The 20,877-nt window shown below is 42.1% G+C and overlaps 1 protein-coding gene across 21 annotated transcripts in view; it reads left to right on the top strand.

Annotated features, from left to right (window-relative positions):
• NFIB (nuclear factor I B) overlaps positions 1-20,877 on the top strand; it is a 299,659-nt gene that overhangs the window by 199,500 nt on the left and 79,282 nt on the right. For all 21 annotated transcript variants that reach the window (XR_014520632.1, XM_083482267.1, XM_083482278.1 and 18 more), the window contains exon 3: positions 7,205-7,258. Coding sequence is in view for 20 of the 21 variants with exons in the window: in XM_083482267.1 (XP_083338393.1) it covers positions 7,205-7,258 (54 nt within the window). In the remaining variant the exon portion in view is untranslated. The remainder of the gene's footprint in view (positions 1-7,204; positions 7,259-20,877) is intronic.

Here is a 20,877-nt window from a genome sequence, read left to right as displayed (position 1 = left end):
AGTGGAGAGGAGCAAAATCTAGTAGGTGGGATGGGAGAATTTTTGAAGGGAGAAAAAGCTGGGCCACACTCCAGTGTCAGTATTCTAGTATATTCCATGAAAGAGAGACCCCAACTTTATAAGATGACACATTAGATGGTAGCAATAACGTATTCCCAAATATACACAAGTGAATTCAAAAGTAATTGCATCTTTAGACTAGGTTTCCCACGTAGGCTAGGAAGACTGTATGGCTATTTTGTTTTTGCCATGCAATTATTCCGTTTCTTCCTCCCCCAATCCAGCTGTCCTTGCCATATTTAACAAACTCCCTTTGGTTTATTATAATTGCATACAAAGTGCTGTGTGGTTAACTTGAAGGGACTTTAAAGGAAAAAGCTCAACTATGATGGCTTCTGTCTTGCTGGAACCAGCAATTCTTTGTATTATTCTTTTTTCCACATCAAAGAGTTCTGCAGATGGAGATGCCCTTGCAAGAGTTCACCAGGAATTAAAAACCCTACTGGTGGTAGTATGAGGGGATGTTTTTCAGGTGAGAGCAAGGAGAATTTTACTAATACTTTACTCATACCTGGTGAGAGGGCATGGCCTAACTGAGTCCATTTAGCAATACAACCCTCTGGTGCTTATCCCCTACATGCATGAACTAGCAGTTGTGCGTAGTTATGTTTGACTGCAATCTCCCACATAATCTAGGAACTTTTTACCTTGTAACTAAGCTAAGGATTATTGCCTGTGCAACTTTTCTGACTGATGTATAGGAAAACACATGAATCTGACCTTTGGAGAGTTTGTAAGTAAACTGCAGGATGGTTCATAATGTGTATTTTTAACTTAACCAAACTTGTGGTCTTTTTTTCTATGCTAGGGGAAGTGGGAAATTTTGGAAGGAATTTTAAAAGGCACGTTTTAAGGTTTTACAGCTTATATCTACATGCTTTCATTGCTGCGTATTTTGTGACTTTAAAATCTCTGTTTGTTTTTTCTCACCAAAGAGTACTTGCCCCCAACCTGGATCTTGGTATCCAGGGAATTCTCTTTTTATACCATTTTCCCCCCTTGAACCAACAAAGCTATTCTGGACCCATGTTGTTCAGAGCTTTGTATATCAACACATGAACCTTGCAGTTGGCCTGACAGTATAGCCTGGTATAGGTTGGCCACCTGTCTCAGTCTGCTAAATGGAAAAGAGGATTTTATCACACCATACGTGCAGATGTCAAGTGGAAAGTGTGAAAACAACACAGATATCTATGTGACCCCTCTTTCGATCTTGATTTCGAAGCCTCTTGGCACTTCTTCTCCTGTCTCTCCTGTTGCATAAAGATCTAGTAACATTGCCACCCTTTTTCTACAAGCAGTTTCTGTACTTGTCTATCCAAAGGAAATAAGGTTATGCTAAGGTCAAAAGCAGTTTCAGGAAACAGGAAGTAATGTCATGGAGAAAGAGAAAGAAATGAGAGAGGGTTGCTTTCCTAAGCAGCTTAGATTTTAAATTGTTGGGGGGTCATCTTGTTTTTATGTATTTATTTAAGCAAAGAACTGAAGGCAGTTCACAACAAATATGAAACGAAATATTCACTATTTGAAATATTCGTAACAAATCACTACTAAAATTCATTTGGTCAGGTATTTGAGAATCCATGTCTGGTATACTGTGCCTTTCATAATAGGGACAATAAAGAAAGGAATTAAAAGTGTTAAGGGAAGAAAGCAGTGTGAGGCTAAATGAAACTGTGGCCACGATCTGAATTCTAGTTTAGGAGTATGCAGATTATTCATTACAATTCAAATTGTAGTACAATACGAGAATTAAAAGAAGCAATAAAATATAATGAAAAACCATTCAGCATCTAGCAAAATGTATTACAATTTCTACAAAAAGGTAGAGAAAACCCTGTGTGGGGTGCCATCAAATCAACCGAACAACTCACTACTGCAATTATCTAGTGATTTTGTTGTTGTTGTTGTTCTTAAAAATCCAATATAGTCCACTTGTTGTCCCCCCCCCCCAAAGTACATTAATCTGAACTATGGGAGTAAAGAGACATATAAAAGAGCTACAAATTAAAGTAGTAAGCTGACACGGGCGGGGGGGGGGTGGTATCTCACCATTGACCCATCAACTATATTCCATACATGCAATCTTTTAGCGATAGGCATTTATCTCATTTGCAATACATGGCGACATTGCAAAATACTTTGAATTATTATTTGAAAAAGATAACCACGGAAAAAGCTCGTGGCAATGTGAAAATGTATTGTAGCACATGCCTTTGTCGACTAAAGGCCAAACTACACACATATTAAGCATGGGCTTGCTTTTAATAATTACCTTTTAATGCTAAAAAGGGCATATGGGGGGTTGGGAGTTGAACTTGTGTCCTCCCCTTCCAGACCCCGCAGTCTCTGTTGTTTTCAGAATTCTCCCCACCAGCCATTCCCCCGGTGCCAGAGGGGAGTCTGTCCCATTGAACTGAATAGGGCTTACTTCTGAGTAGACCCATATAATATTGAGCAGTAATAAGCAGATATGTGTCAAGTTTAGTCCCCAAACAATAGTTGGTAGTGCTACCAGAAGACTTGTGCTTTTTGTTGCATCAGACTAATACAGCTAAAGTAAATGGATTTTTGCAGATCTTTTACAAAGGTCCTTTGGTATAAAATACAATTTCCTATGCATAATTTCACTTCCTTTCTGGCAGGGTACAGACTGTTGCAAGAAAACATACTTAATTGTTATAAAGAAAGGCATGGATCTGGAGTTTCCATGTACACGAGCCACTTGTGCAACAGGGCTCCCTTTTCTTTCTCCTCTGCTGTGAGATGCCCTTTGCACCCTGAAATCTGTTCCTAAGGGTCAGAGAAACTCAGGGGAGTGGTCATAACTCACTGATACAGAAGGTGTTGTCTCACCAGAATGGTGCATGCTCTATTTATCTCCTGCTAGGATTACTGCAATGCACTCTACGTGGGGCTACCTTTGAAGGTGACTTGGAAACTGCAGTTAATCCAGAATGCGGCAGCTAGACTGGTGACTGGGAGTGGCTGCCGAGACCACATAACATAGGTCTTGAAAGACCTACATTGGCTCCCAGTGTGTTCCCGAGCACAATTCAAAGTGTTGGTGCTGACCTTGAAAGCTGTAAACGGACTCAGCCCAGTATAGCTGAAGGAGCGTCTCCACCCCCATTGTTCAGCCTGGACACTGAGGTCCAGCTCTGAGGGCCTTCTGGTAGTTCTCTCCCTGTGATAAGTGAGGTTACAGGGAACCAGGCAGAGGGCCTTCTCGGTGGCAGCACCCGACATGTGGAACAGCCTCCCATCAGATATCAAGGAAGTAAACAACTATCTGACATTTAGAAGACATCTGAAGGCAGCTCTGTTTAGGGAAGTTTTTAATGTTTTATTCTGTTTTTAGTGTTCTGTTGGGAGCCACCCAGAGTGGCTGGGGAAACCCTATACCCGGAGGTCTCAGGGCGGTTCACAGAACTGCAGTGCGATTGTAAACATGCATTACTCAGAAGTAGACCCTACTAAGTACAATAGGGCTGATACCATATTGTAGGTCAGGGAATAGGAATCTGTGGTCCTCCAGGTGATGTTGAAATCCAGCTGCCATCAGCCCCAGCCAGCATGGCCAATGTCCAGGCATGATGGGACTTGTCGCCCATTGAAATCTGGAGGGCCAAAGGTTCTCCATCACACTCACAGGCAGTGTGCTTGGGACTGCAGCTTCATCCACTGTGGGGCACTTGAGCTCTGCTCAGCAGTTCCTAAATAGCACCCATGGTGCAACACTGCGGCCTTGCAAGTTCCCCCTGCCTTCTCCGCCTCTGATTTTTCCATGTTGAATGGCATGGTCTGAAAGGGGATTGGAAGCATCTCAAGGTAGGGCTGTGAATGTCCCCTGGTTGAATCCCTAGAATCTGTCAGTCAGTGCGGCCAGTATTGAGCTAAGTGGCCAACTGGGCTGATTTGTCTTGTGTCCCTGTGTTCAGCAAAGGAATGGGATGTGTCATGGGGGATGTAGTGAGAATCCAAGAAACTTGCCTATTGCAGCATAGTACAAATGCTTCCGCAAGCAGTAATGTATGTGTTTTCACAACAGTGCTACAGTGGTACCTTGGTTCTCAAACTTAATCCGTTCTGGAAGTCTTGTTCCAAAACCAAAGCATTCCAAAAGCAAGGCGCGCTTTCCCATAGAAAGTAATGCAAAGTGGTTTAATCCATTCCAGACTTTTAAAAACAACCCCTAAACCAGCAGTTTAATATGAATTTTACTATGTAATGAGACCATTGATCCATAAAATGAAAGCAATAATTAATCAATCAACCAGTAGCTGAACTGGGTTCCACGCAGTCGCAAAAACAAAAGAGTTACAAAAACAAAAACGCAAAATAAATAGCAAAAGCAGACAGACCTCAGCGTAACACTCAAAATGGAAGTGTGGCATTCAAAACGGAATGCGTTTGGCTTCCAAAAAAAGTTCGCAAACTGGAACACTTCCGGGTTTGCAGTGTTTGGGTTCCAGGTTGTTTGAGTACCAAGGCATTTGAGAACCAAGGTACTACTGCATTTGATTTTTACATTATTCATTCATAATTATTAACATTATTTGTTCCACTTATGCCCTTCCTTTCTGTCATCATAGAACCCAAGGCAGCATTCATATGATTCCCACCCAGGTACTAACCAGACTTAGAACTGCTTAGCTTCCGCAAGGCAGTGTCCTTACTTGCCTCCAGACTAGATCCTGGAATCTTCTACTCATGGATCTTTGGATCCAGCTCAAAGAATTAAAGCGTAATTGCTTAACCAACACAAGTAACAATAAGCCCTCTAGTGATGTAGTGGTTCTATAGCAATTCGCTCTTATGCACAAGTGGGAGAAAGTTTTGGGCATACGATTTTGCTTTTCTAATCCGGTGCCCAATAGGAAGATGTAATGCCGTTCTTCTGTGAGTGAAGAGGTCTTCTTGTATGGGAAAGTGCCCTTTTGAATCCAGATTCTTGTTTCCAACAATATGCAAGGACTTGTTTTTGATGGAACAATTTGCAAATAAATTCCAGACATTATTTTGGTTCAGCTCCATTTCTCGATTCTATATCTGATAAATTTATGTGCTCTTTGAGTTTCTAGCCATTTACTTCCTCTCTCCTAATTAAATCTTTCAGTACGATAGCATTCCAGGTCTCCCTTTCTAAAAAACATTTCACAAATTTGTTATATCCCTGAATAGAAAAGATTGCTTACTTTCCAAGAGGCCATAGATCAGGCCATAGTAGAAACTATGTGATATTTCTCAGATGGGCAAGATTAAACATCAATCACCCATTTTCCTTCGGATTCTAGCAAGTTTTGCAAACAAACTTTATTCTTTCACATCTTTTCACATGTAGCAGGAGACCTGTGTAAATCTTTCCTTAAGCCCCGTGTCAGAGAAGAGATCATCTAATGTTACATGAGATTTGAAGTTTATTTCAGACCCAAGAAAAACATATACATTTCCTTAAGTTCAGAGTTTTACCAGTTGCAAGAAACCATGTCGAGGAAAGAGTTATCATGCTTAGATTCTGCTTGCTAGTGTAAGAACAGGTTACTGGACTGAGTGGACAATTTCTACCAGGCTATTTTTATGATCTTAAAAAAAACAAAATGTATCTTAGTCAAAATGTATCCCATTAAAACCCAACAACACAACGTAGCACAGACACTATTTTAAAATTAACAAGCAAGGATTAACACTTCAACAAACCCCATAAATGGCGCTCAACACTGAAAAGTTTGCTTTGTGGGGTATGAATTCTAATAAGCTTTTGTAGTTCCATTAATTTCTTTTCATGTATATGAAAACTGAATTTACTCCCACTGCTCTGCTTCTCCTTAAGTAGGGCAGTTAAAAAACTAAGCAAGGGCTGAGTCAGTTAATTAATTTAAATGAGATTACAAATCAAAAACACATTACATAATGTTGATTTAATTGCCACTTTTATTTACTTAATTAAAAGCACTCTGTAGAAAAGTGAACAGTTTTGACAATGGCTAGCTTGGCAAATGGCAGAAGGAGAATAAGCTGCCGCTGTAGAAGGTGTTGGTGGAACTGCAGAAGAGATGTGGCCAGAAGTGTTTTAAAACCATTGAGCTTCAAATACACACAAAAAACCCCAGAGTCACTTTGGTTTCAGTGAATAGCATAAGATCCAGCTTACTCTTTTGAGGTTGCAGCTCTGAGAAGGGTAGACAGCAACACAGTGACTTGACACAAGCATGGTTAGATGCTTGGTGGCGTCTGTCAAATGGACTTCCAGCAGGAGGGTTTATGATGGGAGATTAACATGAGAGAGAGGGAGAGAACACCTGGAATCCCTTCTCTAAAGCTCGACACTGTTTAAATTAAAAATACTTGGAATAAAATAAGTCCTAAGCATGGCTTTTTGCTGGAACTCGTTGTCAAACTGAACCAGTGTGATGTAGCCAGACATGGACTGAGAAGATCCAGGTTCAGATATCTGTTCAGCAGTGAAGTTCACTGGGTGACCTTGGGCAATCTCTCAGCTATCTCTCAGCTTCGCTTATCTCACAGGGTTGTTGTTGTGAGAATAAAAAAAAAAAATTAAAAGAGGAAAGGTGGGATATAAATGTGATAAATAAAATTCTCGTTCCAATATTTGGTTTCTTACACCACAATCCTATGCATATCTCTTCGGAAAGTTACTTTCATTTAGATTAATGGTGCTAGCTTCAAGACCAGCATGTACAGGATTGCAGCCTGAAAATATCTGGAATGTGGAACAATAGTTCTAAACTCTATCAAATGCTGTGGTTTCTTTTCTTCCTCTCTTGAACAAAGTTGCTGGGATCTTTCTTTCTTTCTTTCTTTCTTTCTTTCTTTCTTTCTTTCTTTCTTTCTTTCTTTCTATTGGGGAGTTTTCAATAAGAATATTTTCTTTAATGAGATTTGCACCAAAAAAACCCCAAACCATCCCAACCCATTGTAAGTGTTTTAAAGATTTGTAGAATGCATATGTGGCTAACTATGCAGAGTTATCACAGAGCATGCCAACAGATTGCTGTTTGCGGAAAGGGGTGTGAATGAGCCCTTTAAAATGCAAATCATACAGATCGTGTTGGTTCAAAGAAAACTAACCCAGGACAAATCAGTAGCAAGTTGCTGATATGTTTCTTCAATTTCTTTTCAGATTCTGGACAATCAGGAAGTCCAAGCCACAATGATCCTGCCAAGAATCCACCAGGTAAAAATGAGTTCTAGGCCGTTTTGCAATTGAACATTGTTTGAGAACAAAGATCGTACTGTTAATGGTTAAGAGTGTATAATTGGTCGGTAACCTATTTTGTTCTGGCAAGCGCAGTTGTGATTAGGGTAAGCTGCAGTTTCAATGAGTTCTTGTGGAGTAGCATATGCCTCAGTCATAGTTTCATCCAGATTCTGGTTCATGGAAGCTTGTTTGCTATTGAAAAAGGGGTTTGTTATTTTGGAAAACTTGTATTAAATTCTGCCATTTTTGTTTGCCATATGAGAATGAAACATGAGGTAACACTTAAGGTGAATGTTTGTTCTGTCAGTGAAATGATTTATTCTTGCACACAAGGGACTCTTCTCGCACCACCATGGCACCCTCCTTAAATGTGTTTTAGGTGTTCCCCTAACCAGTGCTTTTTTTCTAGAAAAAGAGGTGCTGGAACTCACCATGAATGCCTCCCTAATTCTCTGAGAGGTGCTGGAACTGAGTTCTGGCTGGAAAGAAAGGTTTGCCCCATACCCTCTGTAGCAGATGTGAGAATGGCACAGGGCACAGAGAGGGAGAAAGCCCCATTATGGAAGGGAAAGTTGTTCTACTTGCTCAGTAATTTAGTTGACTACCCCAGATTGGTATTTTCTCAATTGTGACCAGGACCCTCCAACCTTATTTTGTCCATTATTAACCAAATTTACACACATTCAGTTTTTGTTGAGCAGAATAATCCGAAAGCTCTGAAATTAATATTTTCCTTTCTCACTTAAAATAAAAGTTTCTAGTCAAACAAGAAGAATAAAGGGGTCAGGACCAGCCTTCCTGTGATCTTTAGGCAAAATAGCTTTGCTTCTTAAGTGCAATTATGGCAGGTTTGAAAACTGCTGTTTTGAACATGTGAAGTAAACATATTCAGCTCTTTTACAGGGGGTCAGACATTTGTTTTGTCTAGTGTAGTGCAATCTATGGAACTACTGGCAGTGGCTCTCTGAATCTACATTTACATGCAATCCATTAATTCCTAGTGCTTATGTGCAGTACAGTGAGTTCACCCCCTCATACCACAGAACTGAATGAATGTTGTTATTTTATTTTGCTGGGGGTGGGGTGGTTAGGTAGAAGTTTTAATGGCATTTCAAACTATAGCACTTAGTTTGAAATGAACTCAGTTAATTTCACATAAACCACCTACCAAGAACGATAGGTTTGTGTAAAAAAAATCAATTTGTAGGCTTCAGAGCATTTTTTCCTTTTCCTTTTCCTTTTGGTTTGTAAAGCTGAAGTATGAACTCCGACAAATTGGAAAGAGAATCATGCTTGTGTGAGTCTCTTGGCCAGTGCACCTTCTGCCCACTGTTCAGACAATAAAACTTGCAAAACTGGCTAAGTTTAAGTTGCTGTCTACTATTTTTTCCACCTTGCGTGTACACATTGAAATTACCTTCTGTACCCATGTGTGCAAATGTGACCTCCTCTTATGGAGCTGTTACACAGATAAATGCTATTGCTCAAGATGCCTCATCAACTTATAGAAACAGAGAGAAGTATTTGGCTAGTCAGAAGAGGCAAGGCTTAAAGCAACAAAGCAAAATCTTGTTGATGTTTATCTTGTTCTACAAAGAGAACCAGAGCATCTTGTGGCATCTGAGAGACTAACAGTTTCACCTTATACAGTCGTACCTTGGTTCTCGAATTTAATCCATTCCGGGAGTCTGTTTAATCAGGGCATCCTGATCAAATTTGCAGATGACACCAAACTGGGAGGGGTGGCTAACACCCCAGAGGACAGGATCACACTTCAAAACGACCTTGACAGATTAGAGAACTGGGCAAAAACAAACAAGATGAATTTTAACAGGGAGAAATGTAAAGTATTGCACTTGGGCAAAAAAAATGAGAGGCACAAATACAAGATGGGTGACACCTGGCTTGAGAGCAGTACATGTGAAAAGGATCTAGGAGTCTTGGTTGACCACAAACTTGACATGAGCCAACAGTGTGACGCGGCAGCTAAAAAAGCCAATGCAATTCTGGGCTGCATCAATAGGAGTATAGCATCTAGATCAAGGGAAGTAATAGTGCCACTGTATTCTGCTCTGGTCAGACCTCACCTGGAGTACTGTGTCCAGTTCTGGGCACCACAATTCAAGAAGGACACTGACAAACTGGAACGTGTCCAGAGGAGGGCAACCAAAATGGTCAAAGGCCTGGAAACGATGCCTTATGAGGAACGGCTAAGGGAGCTGGGCATGTTTAGCCTGGAGAAGAGGAGGTTAAGGGGTGATATGATAGCCATGTTCAAATATATAAAAGGATGTCACATAGAGGAGGGAGAAAGGTTGTTTTCTGCTGCTCCAGAGAAGCGGACACGGAGCAATGGATCCAAACTACAAGAAAGAAGATTCCACCTAAACATTAGGAAGAACTTCCTGACAGTAAGAGCTGTCCGACAGTGGAATTTGCTGCCAAGGAGTGTGGTGGAGTCTCCTTCTTTGGAGGTCTTTAAGCAGAGGCTTGACAACCATATGTCAGGAGTGATCTGATGGTGTTTCCTGCTTGGCAGGGGGTTGGACTCGATGGCCCTTGTGGTCTATTCCAACTCTATGATTCTATGATTCTATGAAATGGTTCGAAAACCAAGGCATGGCTTCTGATTGGCTGCAGGAGTTTCCTGCAGCAAATCGGAAACTGCAGAAGACCTGTCAGACGTTTGGCTTAAAAAAAAAGTTTGCAAACTGGAACACTCACTTCCGGTTTTGCAACGTTCAGGAGCTGATTTGTTCAGCAACTAAGGCATTCGACTACCAAGGTACCACTGTACAGTATGGCCCCATCTTATGTAGGGGTTACGTTTGGGGGATGGCACGTGACCCCCTTGGAGCCACTTCTGTGTGACCATCCCTAACCCTCCAGCTCTTTTCATGCCAGGTAACTAAAGTGGACCCATCTTGAAAAGACCCCTTTAGCTTTGGAGGCAAGGTCCTCTTAGTGTGCTGGTTTTGGGATGTCTTGAGTTCCCGCAAGATCTCATGTGTGTATCCCTAGTCTTCCAGAGCTGGCATGCTGAGAGGTCCTTGCATGGCAAGCAAGGCAGAGAGCTTAAAATCTCTCTTGGATAGACTTTGGGGCTGTTCTGAAGGCCATCTTAAGGGCTTAAAGCAGTAACCGTTGCAGTTAGATTTTTAAATGGGACAAGGCAGGAGTGAGAGTTTGGTGCCAATGGTGTTGGTGGAAGATGGTATAATTAAGAAATGTGTGATGAGCTTTCAGAGATTGGGTGTGTGAGAAAGATGGCGGTGGGAGCTTAGACACAAGTATTTTAGTGATTGGGTATAGAGCATGGGTAGGCAAACTAAGGCCCGGGGGCCAGATCTGGCCCAATCACCTTCTAAATCCGGCCTGCAGATGGTCTGGGAGTCAGCATATTTTTACATGAGTAGAATTTGTGCTTTTATTTAAAATGCATCTCTGCATTATTTGTGGGGCATAGGAATTTGTTCATCCCCCCCAAAAAAATATAGTCCTGCCCCCCACAAGGTCTGAGGGACAGTGGACTGGCCCCCTGCTGAAAAAGTTTGCTGACCCCTGGTATGGAGAAATGGTGGTGTTAGCTGTTTGGTGCTGGAGTTACACTGATGGTTTTTGGATGTTGGTAGATAGTGAGTAAGAAATAGGGGCTTCTGTTTAGGTGATGAGATTGGGAAAGATGATGGAGGGAGAAGTGGGTTGGCAATTTTTCTGGTCATGTTCATGATATTGTGCTTTTTATACACTATTTAAGAAAAAGCAACTCTTTTCATGTTGCCTCAGTTTTCCAAAGCTGTCTGGTTGCCGTGAACTCACTAATCAGAATAAGCAACAACATTCTCTCAAAGAGGTGAAGGAACTATAGTTTAAAGATGTACAAGCTGTATCTGTTCACTTGTATGCTGATGCATTTCTAAAGATGGTCTGGGACAAAAACCAATCCAGCACATATTTTTTGTATTCACTGCTGTTGTTTTCATCTGCAAATGGTGCATAATGGATGCTCACCGCTTCCCCGGGGGGTATCTGTTGCGGACCCTCGCTCTCCACCACTAGCCAGACCCGTGTGGTCACCGGCCGATGGGGAATTCCCCTCGGCCATCATGACCACCAGGGCATTACCTCCCTGCCAGTAAGCCAGGTTCAAATGGGCCAGTCAGGGCCCGGGTCTTGAGGAGACCTTCAGCTGGGCATTGCCCACATTGTGTTTCCTTTGCATTGAAAGGAATGGTGTGGAATAACAATGTAATGAGTTACATAAAATGACATAAAATGATAAAAATTGTTCTCAGCTGCTGCTGAGGGTGGAACTTGTTTTCCCACTTTGTCAGGCTGTTCAGGTTTGCCTTTTAAAAAATGAGTAAGAAATTAGCCGTTAGAATTTTTGTAAGGAGCATTTGCAAAGTTCCGGAAGAGAAAGCACAAATCTTGAGTTGTGCTTAGGAAGAGAGAAAACACCTTGCCTTGAGAGAGTTCTCCAGATTGGATACACTCCAGAATAGGGATGCCAATTCATTCAAAGCTTCTGCAGGGTGGAGCTTGTAAGCTCTTCAAAGGCCCTACTGGAGAGTAAGATCAGCTGTACTGATGGTCTCTCCCCCACTGGTCTGCTCCTATCCTAATGGTTCAAGAGCCAGCTAGTTGTAGGGCAGGTATTTGACCTTAAGAGGAGCCTCTCTGATAGTGTGATCATCTTGGTCCAGCAGAAGATGCTGACATTGTTCTAGTGCTGCCACCATGACTTGGTTGTCCTCCTGGTGAGAAAAGAGGAACAGCTATTGCCTGGATGGGTAGCAACGGCCTTTGATAGGTGTTGAGGGCAGAGGTGTCTGAGGGTCTTTCTTCATTGGCATTTACATCCCATCACGGTCCTTGTTTGATCTTGGGCTGCTTCATGTGGTCATTCCAAGCATCTTCTTCCTTGTCCACCACCACGGAACAATCAGGATATGCTGCGAATATTCTGCTTTCCTATTCCTACTGGCATTTAAAAACGAGAGAGTGCTCAGCTGTAGTCACTTTAAATTTCTCTAAACAAATTTCAGCAATGGCTGTCTGTCTCATGAGGGGAAAGTTATAAGGGAGGAATGGAATTGGGATAGCAGCCTGTTGCCAGGCAGGGGTAGAATTCAGTTCTTCAGGAAAAGCACCAGCAAGAGCCACTTCATATTGAGATCAGTTTAGTTTTTTTGTACCACACTTAAAACATGAGTCTGTAGTTTGGTGAGCATGTGAGGTGGAGCAGGCAAACAGCTGATAGTTAACAAACCACCCTGAGTTTGCACATAATGGCAAGCCATCTGTAGAACAAGTCTAGTTACATAAGCCAAAACCAAACCGTGGCTTATGATCATGGTTAGCTGGAAATAAACAAAGCATGGCTAAGCTATTGGGCTGGGTCCCACAAGGTAGAACAACGCATGGTTAAGCTAAACAAAACATGGCTCAACACTGTGCACATACCAGACCATAATTTCCTTGTGGGGGCATGGCTTTCCTTATTATTTATTGCTTAAGACAGGGAAATACAAAGAAGGAATGCATGAATGTTAAACACCATGTGGCCACTGGTCTGACAGGCCACAGAGATTATTAGATGAAAGTTTTGGATTTTCCCCACCTCCCTCCATCTCTGATGGTAGGCAAGCAACCTTGTCTCCCAGCAGGACCACTTCTGTGCCATGCTTTGATCTGCATCCTGATTATGAAGGAGCCAGTATGTTGGCAGAATAATTTTGCTTGAGTTTTGGATGCCATCACCTTCTCAAGGGCTTTGCCAAGGGGGAGGGGGGGGAAGAGAGCCTGGAAACTGTGTAGTTGTTGGCAAGGCTGCTGGCACTGAAAGTTGGTTTCTCTATGTTTGGCTAGACTTCTGCATTCTTTAGGATGTCTGGTAATTTGCCTTCTTAAATTAGGGAGGGGAGGGCAGCTGACTTTGCCAAACAAAAGAACATTAGGTACAGCTGCTAAAATTCTCTTGTAATGTATTCCCGAAATTACCCAGTGTTGTATTGGTAATACCAATATAGCACTGAGAAAGTACAGCAGACAGTGGGTGTGATTGTAATACTTTTATGGTAGAGTACTCCCCACTGCTTTTCATCTGTTGTTATTGAATTGAATGACGTTTATTCCTCAAAAGTTTATTTGCAAGTCCACCCCCCTCCTTTTTAATCATTTGTTGAAGTTGCACACAATAGGAACTGTTACTTAGGTGGTCCTTGTCTTTAGCACTAATACTTCTTCAGTATTAGGCGATTAGGGCTGGGCGATATCTGGCTTTCAACATTGTGAGATATCACCAGCTAAACATTGCAATATACTGAAATATCGCAATGTCTAAAATAAGGATGGAGCTTCATGGTTTTTCCTGCATCGTGATTTTTGCATAGAGCACACACAAATCACAATATCAAATCTTCTGAGGCCCTTCTCCTTCGTGTGCCTCCTCTTGAGAGGTCTGGAGGGTGGCAACACGAGAACGGGGCCTTCTTTGCATTGGCTCCCCATCTGCGGAATGCTCTCCCCAGGGAAGTTCACCTGGTGCTTTCATTATACACCTTTAGGCACCAGGCAAAAACATTTCTTTTTAACCAGGCCTTTGGTTGACCGGATTGGCATCCTTTTAAAATGTGACTCCTTTGGGGAGGTTGCTATTGAGTTATTGCTCTTATTTTGATTTTATATACGTATTGTCATATTTTCTGTAAACTGCTCTGAGACCTCTGGGTATAGTTTGGTATATAAATAAATAAGTAAAATAAATATTGCCAGGTCAAAAATTATTAAGCCGATATCACAATATGGATTTCAAACCGGTTTTGGGTGGCATATCCATATATCGCCAAGCCCTAAATGCAATACATCTAAGACAGAGGTTTCCAACCTTTGGAGTCCATGGCCCCCCCCATATCAACTACATTCTTTCTGTGGCACCCTTGTGAGGCTCAGGAGCCCAGTTATGTCCCCCCCTCGCTTGCAGAGCTGGCAGCTTCTCAAACACCTTCCCTTGTGGGGGGTTCCCTCAGCCTCCTAACTTCTCCCCTCTCCTTAAGAGTGCTCTGGGTAGCCACAGCTTCTGCCCCTGGTCTCTAGCCTCCCCCCAGCCCCTGCCCCAAAGAGAGGTGCCTCCTCTCACTGCCCCACAGGGGCTTAGGCAAGCACCCCCTGGCCAGCCCCAGAGGCACCATTCCCCTGGGGAGCTTGTAGCCAGGGCTGCTGCAAAGACCAGCTCAGCAAGCCTTTGGGAGGCAGAAGACATGAGAGGGCATCAGAGGAAAGAGGGATGGAGGCCAGTGTTGCCCGCGGCACCCCTGACCGTCATTCAAGGCACCCTGGTTGAAAACCACTGCAATGTTTTAAGTCTGGACCTTGGTGACTGATGCTCAGTAATGTCTGAAAATGGCGATTTTGAGATGCTACGTAAATGCTGAACATGTGGTTGTTATCGTCGTCTTTAAAATAAATAAATAAATACAGAGGTTCTGTACCTTTTCAAAGACACCATGAGAATAACCTTTCTTGGCTTGCAGTCAATAAAGAAAAAAGAACAAAAGAACTCTAAACTACTTTTCTTTATCCTGGAAATCAGCACCAAGGACAAGCAGAAGGCCAATTTCCCATCAAGGAAAGAGGTGCCATATAGCATGGGCGGGGGTGGGGTGGGGTTAGGAACAATCAGTGCTGCTTAGGAACAATACTTGCTGCAAAATCCTTCTCCTTAGAAGCACTCCTGCCCCCCCGCGCCTCTCTCTCTCTCTCTCTCTCTCTCTCTTTCTTTCTTTCTTTCTTTCTTTCTTTCTTTCTTTCTTTCTTTCTTGTAATTTCAAGGTTCTGAGCAACCATGTTTCCATGCTGGGAAAATAATAATAACAACAACAACAACAACAACAACAACAATAATAATAATAATAAATAAATAAATAAATAAATAAATAAATAAATTTTATTTATACCCTGCCCTCCCCGGCCGCGCCCGGGCTCAGAGCGGCTAACACCAGGTATAAAAACAATTGATTAAAATACAACTTAAAATGCAGCCTCATTTTAGTGGAAGCCCAGATCAAAAATTGTTTGGGGGGAGAAAATGTCAACTCTTCACCAAGGCCATCTATCCAGACTGGTCCTATGAAACCGCCTTGCTTCTATCTATTCCATTTAAAGCTATTCTCTGACTGAATTAACATATTGGATGATATTAGTGTTCTAGAGTAGCATTGGTCATGTAACAAAGTGAGAATATAACACCAGGTTCTGGAAATGTAGTTGAAAGCTATTCCCCTGTTTTTCTTTAAGACTTACAGAAAGCTGAAGCTGAATTAGATTTCAAACACATTTTGGAAGTCTTTCTTAAAAAAGGGAAGCTTGCTAACCAGCTTCAAGTGCTAGTTAATTCTGGTTAAACAGGGAAACCTGATAATCCTTAGTGTTAAATAGTGTGCTTCTTCTTCGGGGATCACTCTTAGCCGAGTAAGATTGTCTTCCATGAACACAGTTTTAACAGTGAATCCATAAGTGACCATGGAAGCGAATTCTGGATCCGTACGTCCTTCCACAGTGGGGCATAGGTTTCCAGGCAGGAGTTGATCACGGTGTGGATTTGCCAAACATGTCTTCCTCTTAACTCCTTTCTTCCTTTCGTTCTGAATTCGTGCTTCTTCATGATGATTTTGGTGGAGGCGGGTGGTGCTGTGGTCTAAACCACTGAGCCTTGGGCTTCCTGATCAGAAGGTCGGTGGTTCAAATCCCTGCGACGGGGTGAGCTCCCATTGCTCGGTCCCAGCTCCTGCCAACCTAGCAGTTCGAAAGCATGTCAAAGTGCAAGTAGATAAATAGGTACCGCAGGAAGATAAATGGCGTTTCCGTGCGCTGCTGTGGTTCGCCAGAAGCAGCTTAGTCATGCTGGCCACATGACGCGGAAGCTGTCTGCAGACAAATGCTGGCTCCCTCGGTCAGTAAAGCGAGATCAGCGCCACAACCTCAGAGTTGTCCGCGACTGGACTTAATGGCCAAGGGTTCCTTTACCTTTATTCTCCAATTAGAGCTCTCTCAGGCCACTGTTTCCTAATTATCAGTGCTTATACTGCATTTTTTATGATTTGCCCTGAGAGCATCTTTAAACCTCTTTTGTTGTCCACCGGCATTGTGCTTTCCATTAAGTTTGGAATAGAGTAGTTGCTTTGGAAGACGATAATGAGGTATCCGAACCATATGACCAGTCTAACAAAGTTTATATTGAAGAATCATTGCTTCGACACTGGTGATCTTTGCTTCTTCCAGTACACTGACATTAGTTCTCCTGTCTTCCCCAAGTGATATGTAATTTTTTGGGGAGATACAATTGATAGAATCTTTTGAGGAGTTGGAGATGGTGTTTATAGGTAGTCCGTATTTCACAAGCACACAGTAAGGGTTGGTAGTACAATAGCTTTTTAAACAAGCATTTTGCTTTCCTTGTGAATGTCCTGGTCCTCAAACACTCCGCACTTCAAACAGGAGAAAGCTGCACTCGCAGAGCTCAGGCAATGCCGGATTTCGACATCGATGTTGGCCCTTGTGGATGCTTGGAGGGTCTGGCCCACTCTCAAACTCTTAATTGTGACTACAAGATGGACCCCAATAAATTCACCCCATGGTGTCCAGCATGTCAAATCATTTGCTGAAACTAAGCAGAGGGGAAGAAAAAACATTCACTTCCTTGAAATAGCTTGTGTTTGCCTTGGAAGTAGAATGCCTCTTCTGGCTGGGAATCCCAGGGATCTATCAGAATACTCAGATGTGGTCAGCAGCCTTGGAAGAGCTACGTACCCTTGGGCCTGGCTATACACGTTATGTAATGGTTTTCTGTGAGCTGTTTAGGGCGGGACGAGCATTAACATGGCTCCAGAATTAATCTTTTAGTCGTAATAGGTGGTCTTTATCTTTATAGCTCTTCTGAAAATATAATTAGTAGTTTTTCGTTGAGTTGCATGTGTTTTGAGCATGGATAGCTATATTATTTTACTGCACTATAACTTACCCTCTTGTGGACAGGGAACTAACCTGTATGGCAAGAAGGGTAGAAAAGTTATGGCCTAAGAGTCCCTTGCCTCTCTTCTGCTTAAGCAGCTTCAGCGTGTTGAATGATATAATACTGAAAACACTTGGGCACAATGTTTTTGTAAATAACAAATGGACCAGAATCTATTTGTATAGATTTTCTTGCAGTGTTGCCCTTGCATGCTCCCTCTGGTATGGATTCTTGGAGCAGTGGTGCTCCTTCCAAGTCTGTTAGTCTTGAATTAAGAGAAGTGTCTCATACTTATAGTGCCGTTGAATTATGGTGTCAGTTGCTGGCAAAAGGCACTGGCATTTTGTTATTTTACAAGCAACCCTTGTTGTCCCCTCCCCCCCCCCACAATAAACTTTTACAATTTCCTTTCATGATTCTTGCTGTTTAAGTTATTCAGTTATTTAGTTATTATATGGAGTTGGTTTTTTTAAACTTACAATTACAAGATTACAAATGAACTGTGGTTAATTCCTCTGTTTACTTGGGCAGATCGATCTGTAAAATTCCAGTGGCATGTTCAAATGTGTTTTTTCTACATCACTACTTGCTTATTCAATGGTTGTTCTTTTTTGCATTTCTAAGAAGTAACCGATCTTCTAGTTCTGCAGAATTAGGTGTTAAACTCATGTCTCTCGTGTGGGGAAATTGAACACAAGTTTAGAGATCCTGCACTAGTTAGTTTGTTAATGAACTTCAAAAATTTACTAACTTCAGTAGCACAAAACCTACACAAATCCTATAGTACTAGGCAGAGAATCTGTTCCTGCATAAGCTATTCCCCATCCTACACAATACTTTCTTTCTTGCAGCACTCAGCATACCATTTTCTGTGGTTTCAGGTTTTTCTTTGTGCCCGTGTTTAGTGTCTAAAAGCAGATTTTCTCGTTGTAGGGAGAAGCTTGAAATCTTAACAGTCCCACAAATTTTAATGGGCTACTTAGCTCACTCTTAAGGTTCAGCCAGTACTGGGAAGACAAACCAATGTTTCATGAAAATGAAATGTCACACATGTCAGTCGCCAATCTCATAATCTTTGTAGCACCATGAAGAAGCTGGAAATCCATATCAGCCATCACACACAAACCACTGGTATCCCTAAAGCTTTCATAAATTAATTAAATGGACTTTGGTGCTGTTGCCCATGACACCTGACTAACAGATGGACCAACACTTTCACTAGGCAGAGAAACCCGTTGACTGGAAGTTGCATGGCTTTTGGACCAAGAAGCTCCCAGTTTCTATTGACCTGTTTTTAAACATATTGGCTGCAGTTGGTAAATCTCCATTTGAGAGAAGGTTCTGTGTTTGCGTGTGTGTGTGTGTGTGTGTGTGTGTGTGTGTGTGTGTGTGTGTTGCTGCAGGGCAAGAACTCTGATGGCACAGTTCCATATTCAATTATAAACTGAGCTGTTCCTTCCTGGAATGATTGCAACATATGAGGAATTTGTTGTTATTCAGTTACCGTTGATAGGCAGGTGCTACATTTTACAAGATCCTACATGCGAATTGATTATACATAACACATGTATTAGTTGGGGAACCCAGTTTCACCAACTTATTGTAGCACAGCTGGAATCACATGACATCATTTCATTGCCTGTGCAAGTCGGGGAGGCTATAGCAAGGGGGTATAAGGAGCACTAGAGTTGTGCAACATCACAACTATGCAGTGGTACAGCTGCAGCATCCACATACAGTATTACAGGCCCAGTGGCCAAGCAAAGGTTTTTGCCCATTTCCTTGCCTTAGCAGCTTCAACAAGTTCTCATCAAAACACATAGACACCCAAAAAGCTTTCCTAGTTAACATTGCCACCACCTCAAGTATCCCAAACCATTAAATATGCCCCAGATTCTTGTACTAACTTCCTTCTCGACCCTCCCAGATCTGTTTATCAGCGTTAGGAATTCCCCAGGTGCCAGGCACATTTTTAGACTGGCACAGGTCCAATTGCAGCCAGGTGGAGATCTCTGGGTGCCAGGCTGGTTAAAGACATCTCCATCTGGCTGGCTCCCTCCAGCTTTCCGAAACAGGTAAGCAGAAGGGCTTATTTGTGCCCCACCTTTTCCTCCAAGGAGTACATGGTTCACCCCCCCTCCTCAGTCAATCCCTACAATGACTCTGTGAGGTAGGTTAAGAGGTTGTGACTGGCCCAGGGTCACCCAGTGAGCTTCAGGACTGAGTGGGGATTTGAACCCTGATCTCCCAAGTCCTAGTCTAAACACTACACCACACTGATGATTTAATGTGTTGTAAACCACTTTGAGATTTCTTCAGAATATAAAGCAGGGTAGTGTTCTTTCTGAATGGGAAGGGATGTTGGCAGAGATCACAGTGTTCTTCCCCTCGCTTAAAATATAATGATTTGTTTGTTTGGATTTGCAGTGTGCCATGTGCAAGAGACATGCAGGAAGTTACTAAAACTAAAGTGAAATGTGTTTATTCTTCCATGTTTAAATTTCTGGATTTATTTTTCACAAAAACAGTAATAATAAAATCTGAAGTAGCCAGCAGATGTTGTCTGCAACACAGTTGGCCTTACCAATTGGCAAATGGAAGAGGTTTCACTTTCCCTGCCTTTGAGATGTAAGGTTGCTGGAAGTTCTATCTTTTCAAAAATAAATAGAGCAAACAAAAATAAGTGTTGGTGTGCTTGTTAGGTATTTGTGATAAAGACTTGAAGGCAAGTCTTGTGACAAGACTTGAAGGTAAATCCTTACTTGTCAGGTTGGCAACTCCTCCAGCCAGTGTTTGCTTGAAGTTTCTACACTCCCATGTTCTCAGAGAGTCAACAAACAGAATAACCAACCAGTTGCCAACTGTCACCTCCTTCCCCCAATACCATTTATTCTTTGTGAAATACATTTACAATGCATAGATGGTATAATGACTAACGATACTTCACCTTGGCTATTAAGGCCACCTCAAAAAAAAAACTTCCTCGGAATTAATTCAGATAAGCAGAAACACAATTTTAAGTCCTCTCCGATTCCCACCCGCATTCAAAACCTGTACATATGGCAAGCTAACACAAGGCTAAAAGAAAAACACCTCTATATGACGTTTGAATATTCCTTTTGCCGCAAGCTTTTGGTGCTATTCCAGAGATATGAAGCTTCAGAGATGTGATTCCCACCTGGATTCTGAAGTGATACAATCTCACAGGGAGTACGTTATGTACATCATGTTTAAGTTACATCTGCTATGATGCTGATAAATCTCATGATGCACGGAGCTCCTAATGGAAAGTACTTTCTAAGAGTACTTGCTGCATGTCCTTGTTTGAACTTGATAGAAAGGATTGCTCAAAGGATGCTGATAGTTGATGTTAGGGATATTCGCTATTTGCCCATTGCACATCCGCCTTTATAATTTTTGTTTTTAATAATAGCTGTTTCTTGGCTTTATCTCTAAGTTGAGTTCATTTTTTATTTTGTGTGTGTGTGTGTAAGTAAAACTGTTGGCTGACCCTATTGTTCTATAATAAAAGCCAAAGAGAAGAGCCATTCAGTAGTGACTGAATAATTCACATTTGTAGAAA

This window comes from Podarcis liolepis (assembly GCF_965112155.1).
Source record: "Podarcis liolepis genome assembly, chromosome: 17".
In the NCBI taxonomy this organism is placed as follows: Eukaryota; Metazoa; Chordata; class Lepidosauria; order Squamata; family Lacertidae; genus Podarcis; species Podarcis liolepis.
Note: the sequence above shows the minus strand (reverse complement) of the source record. Positions and strands in the feature narration are given on the sequence as shown.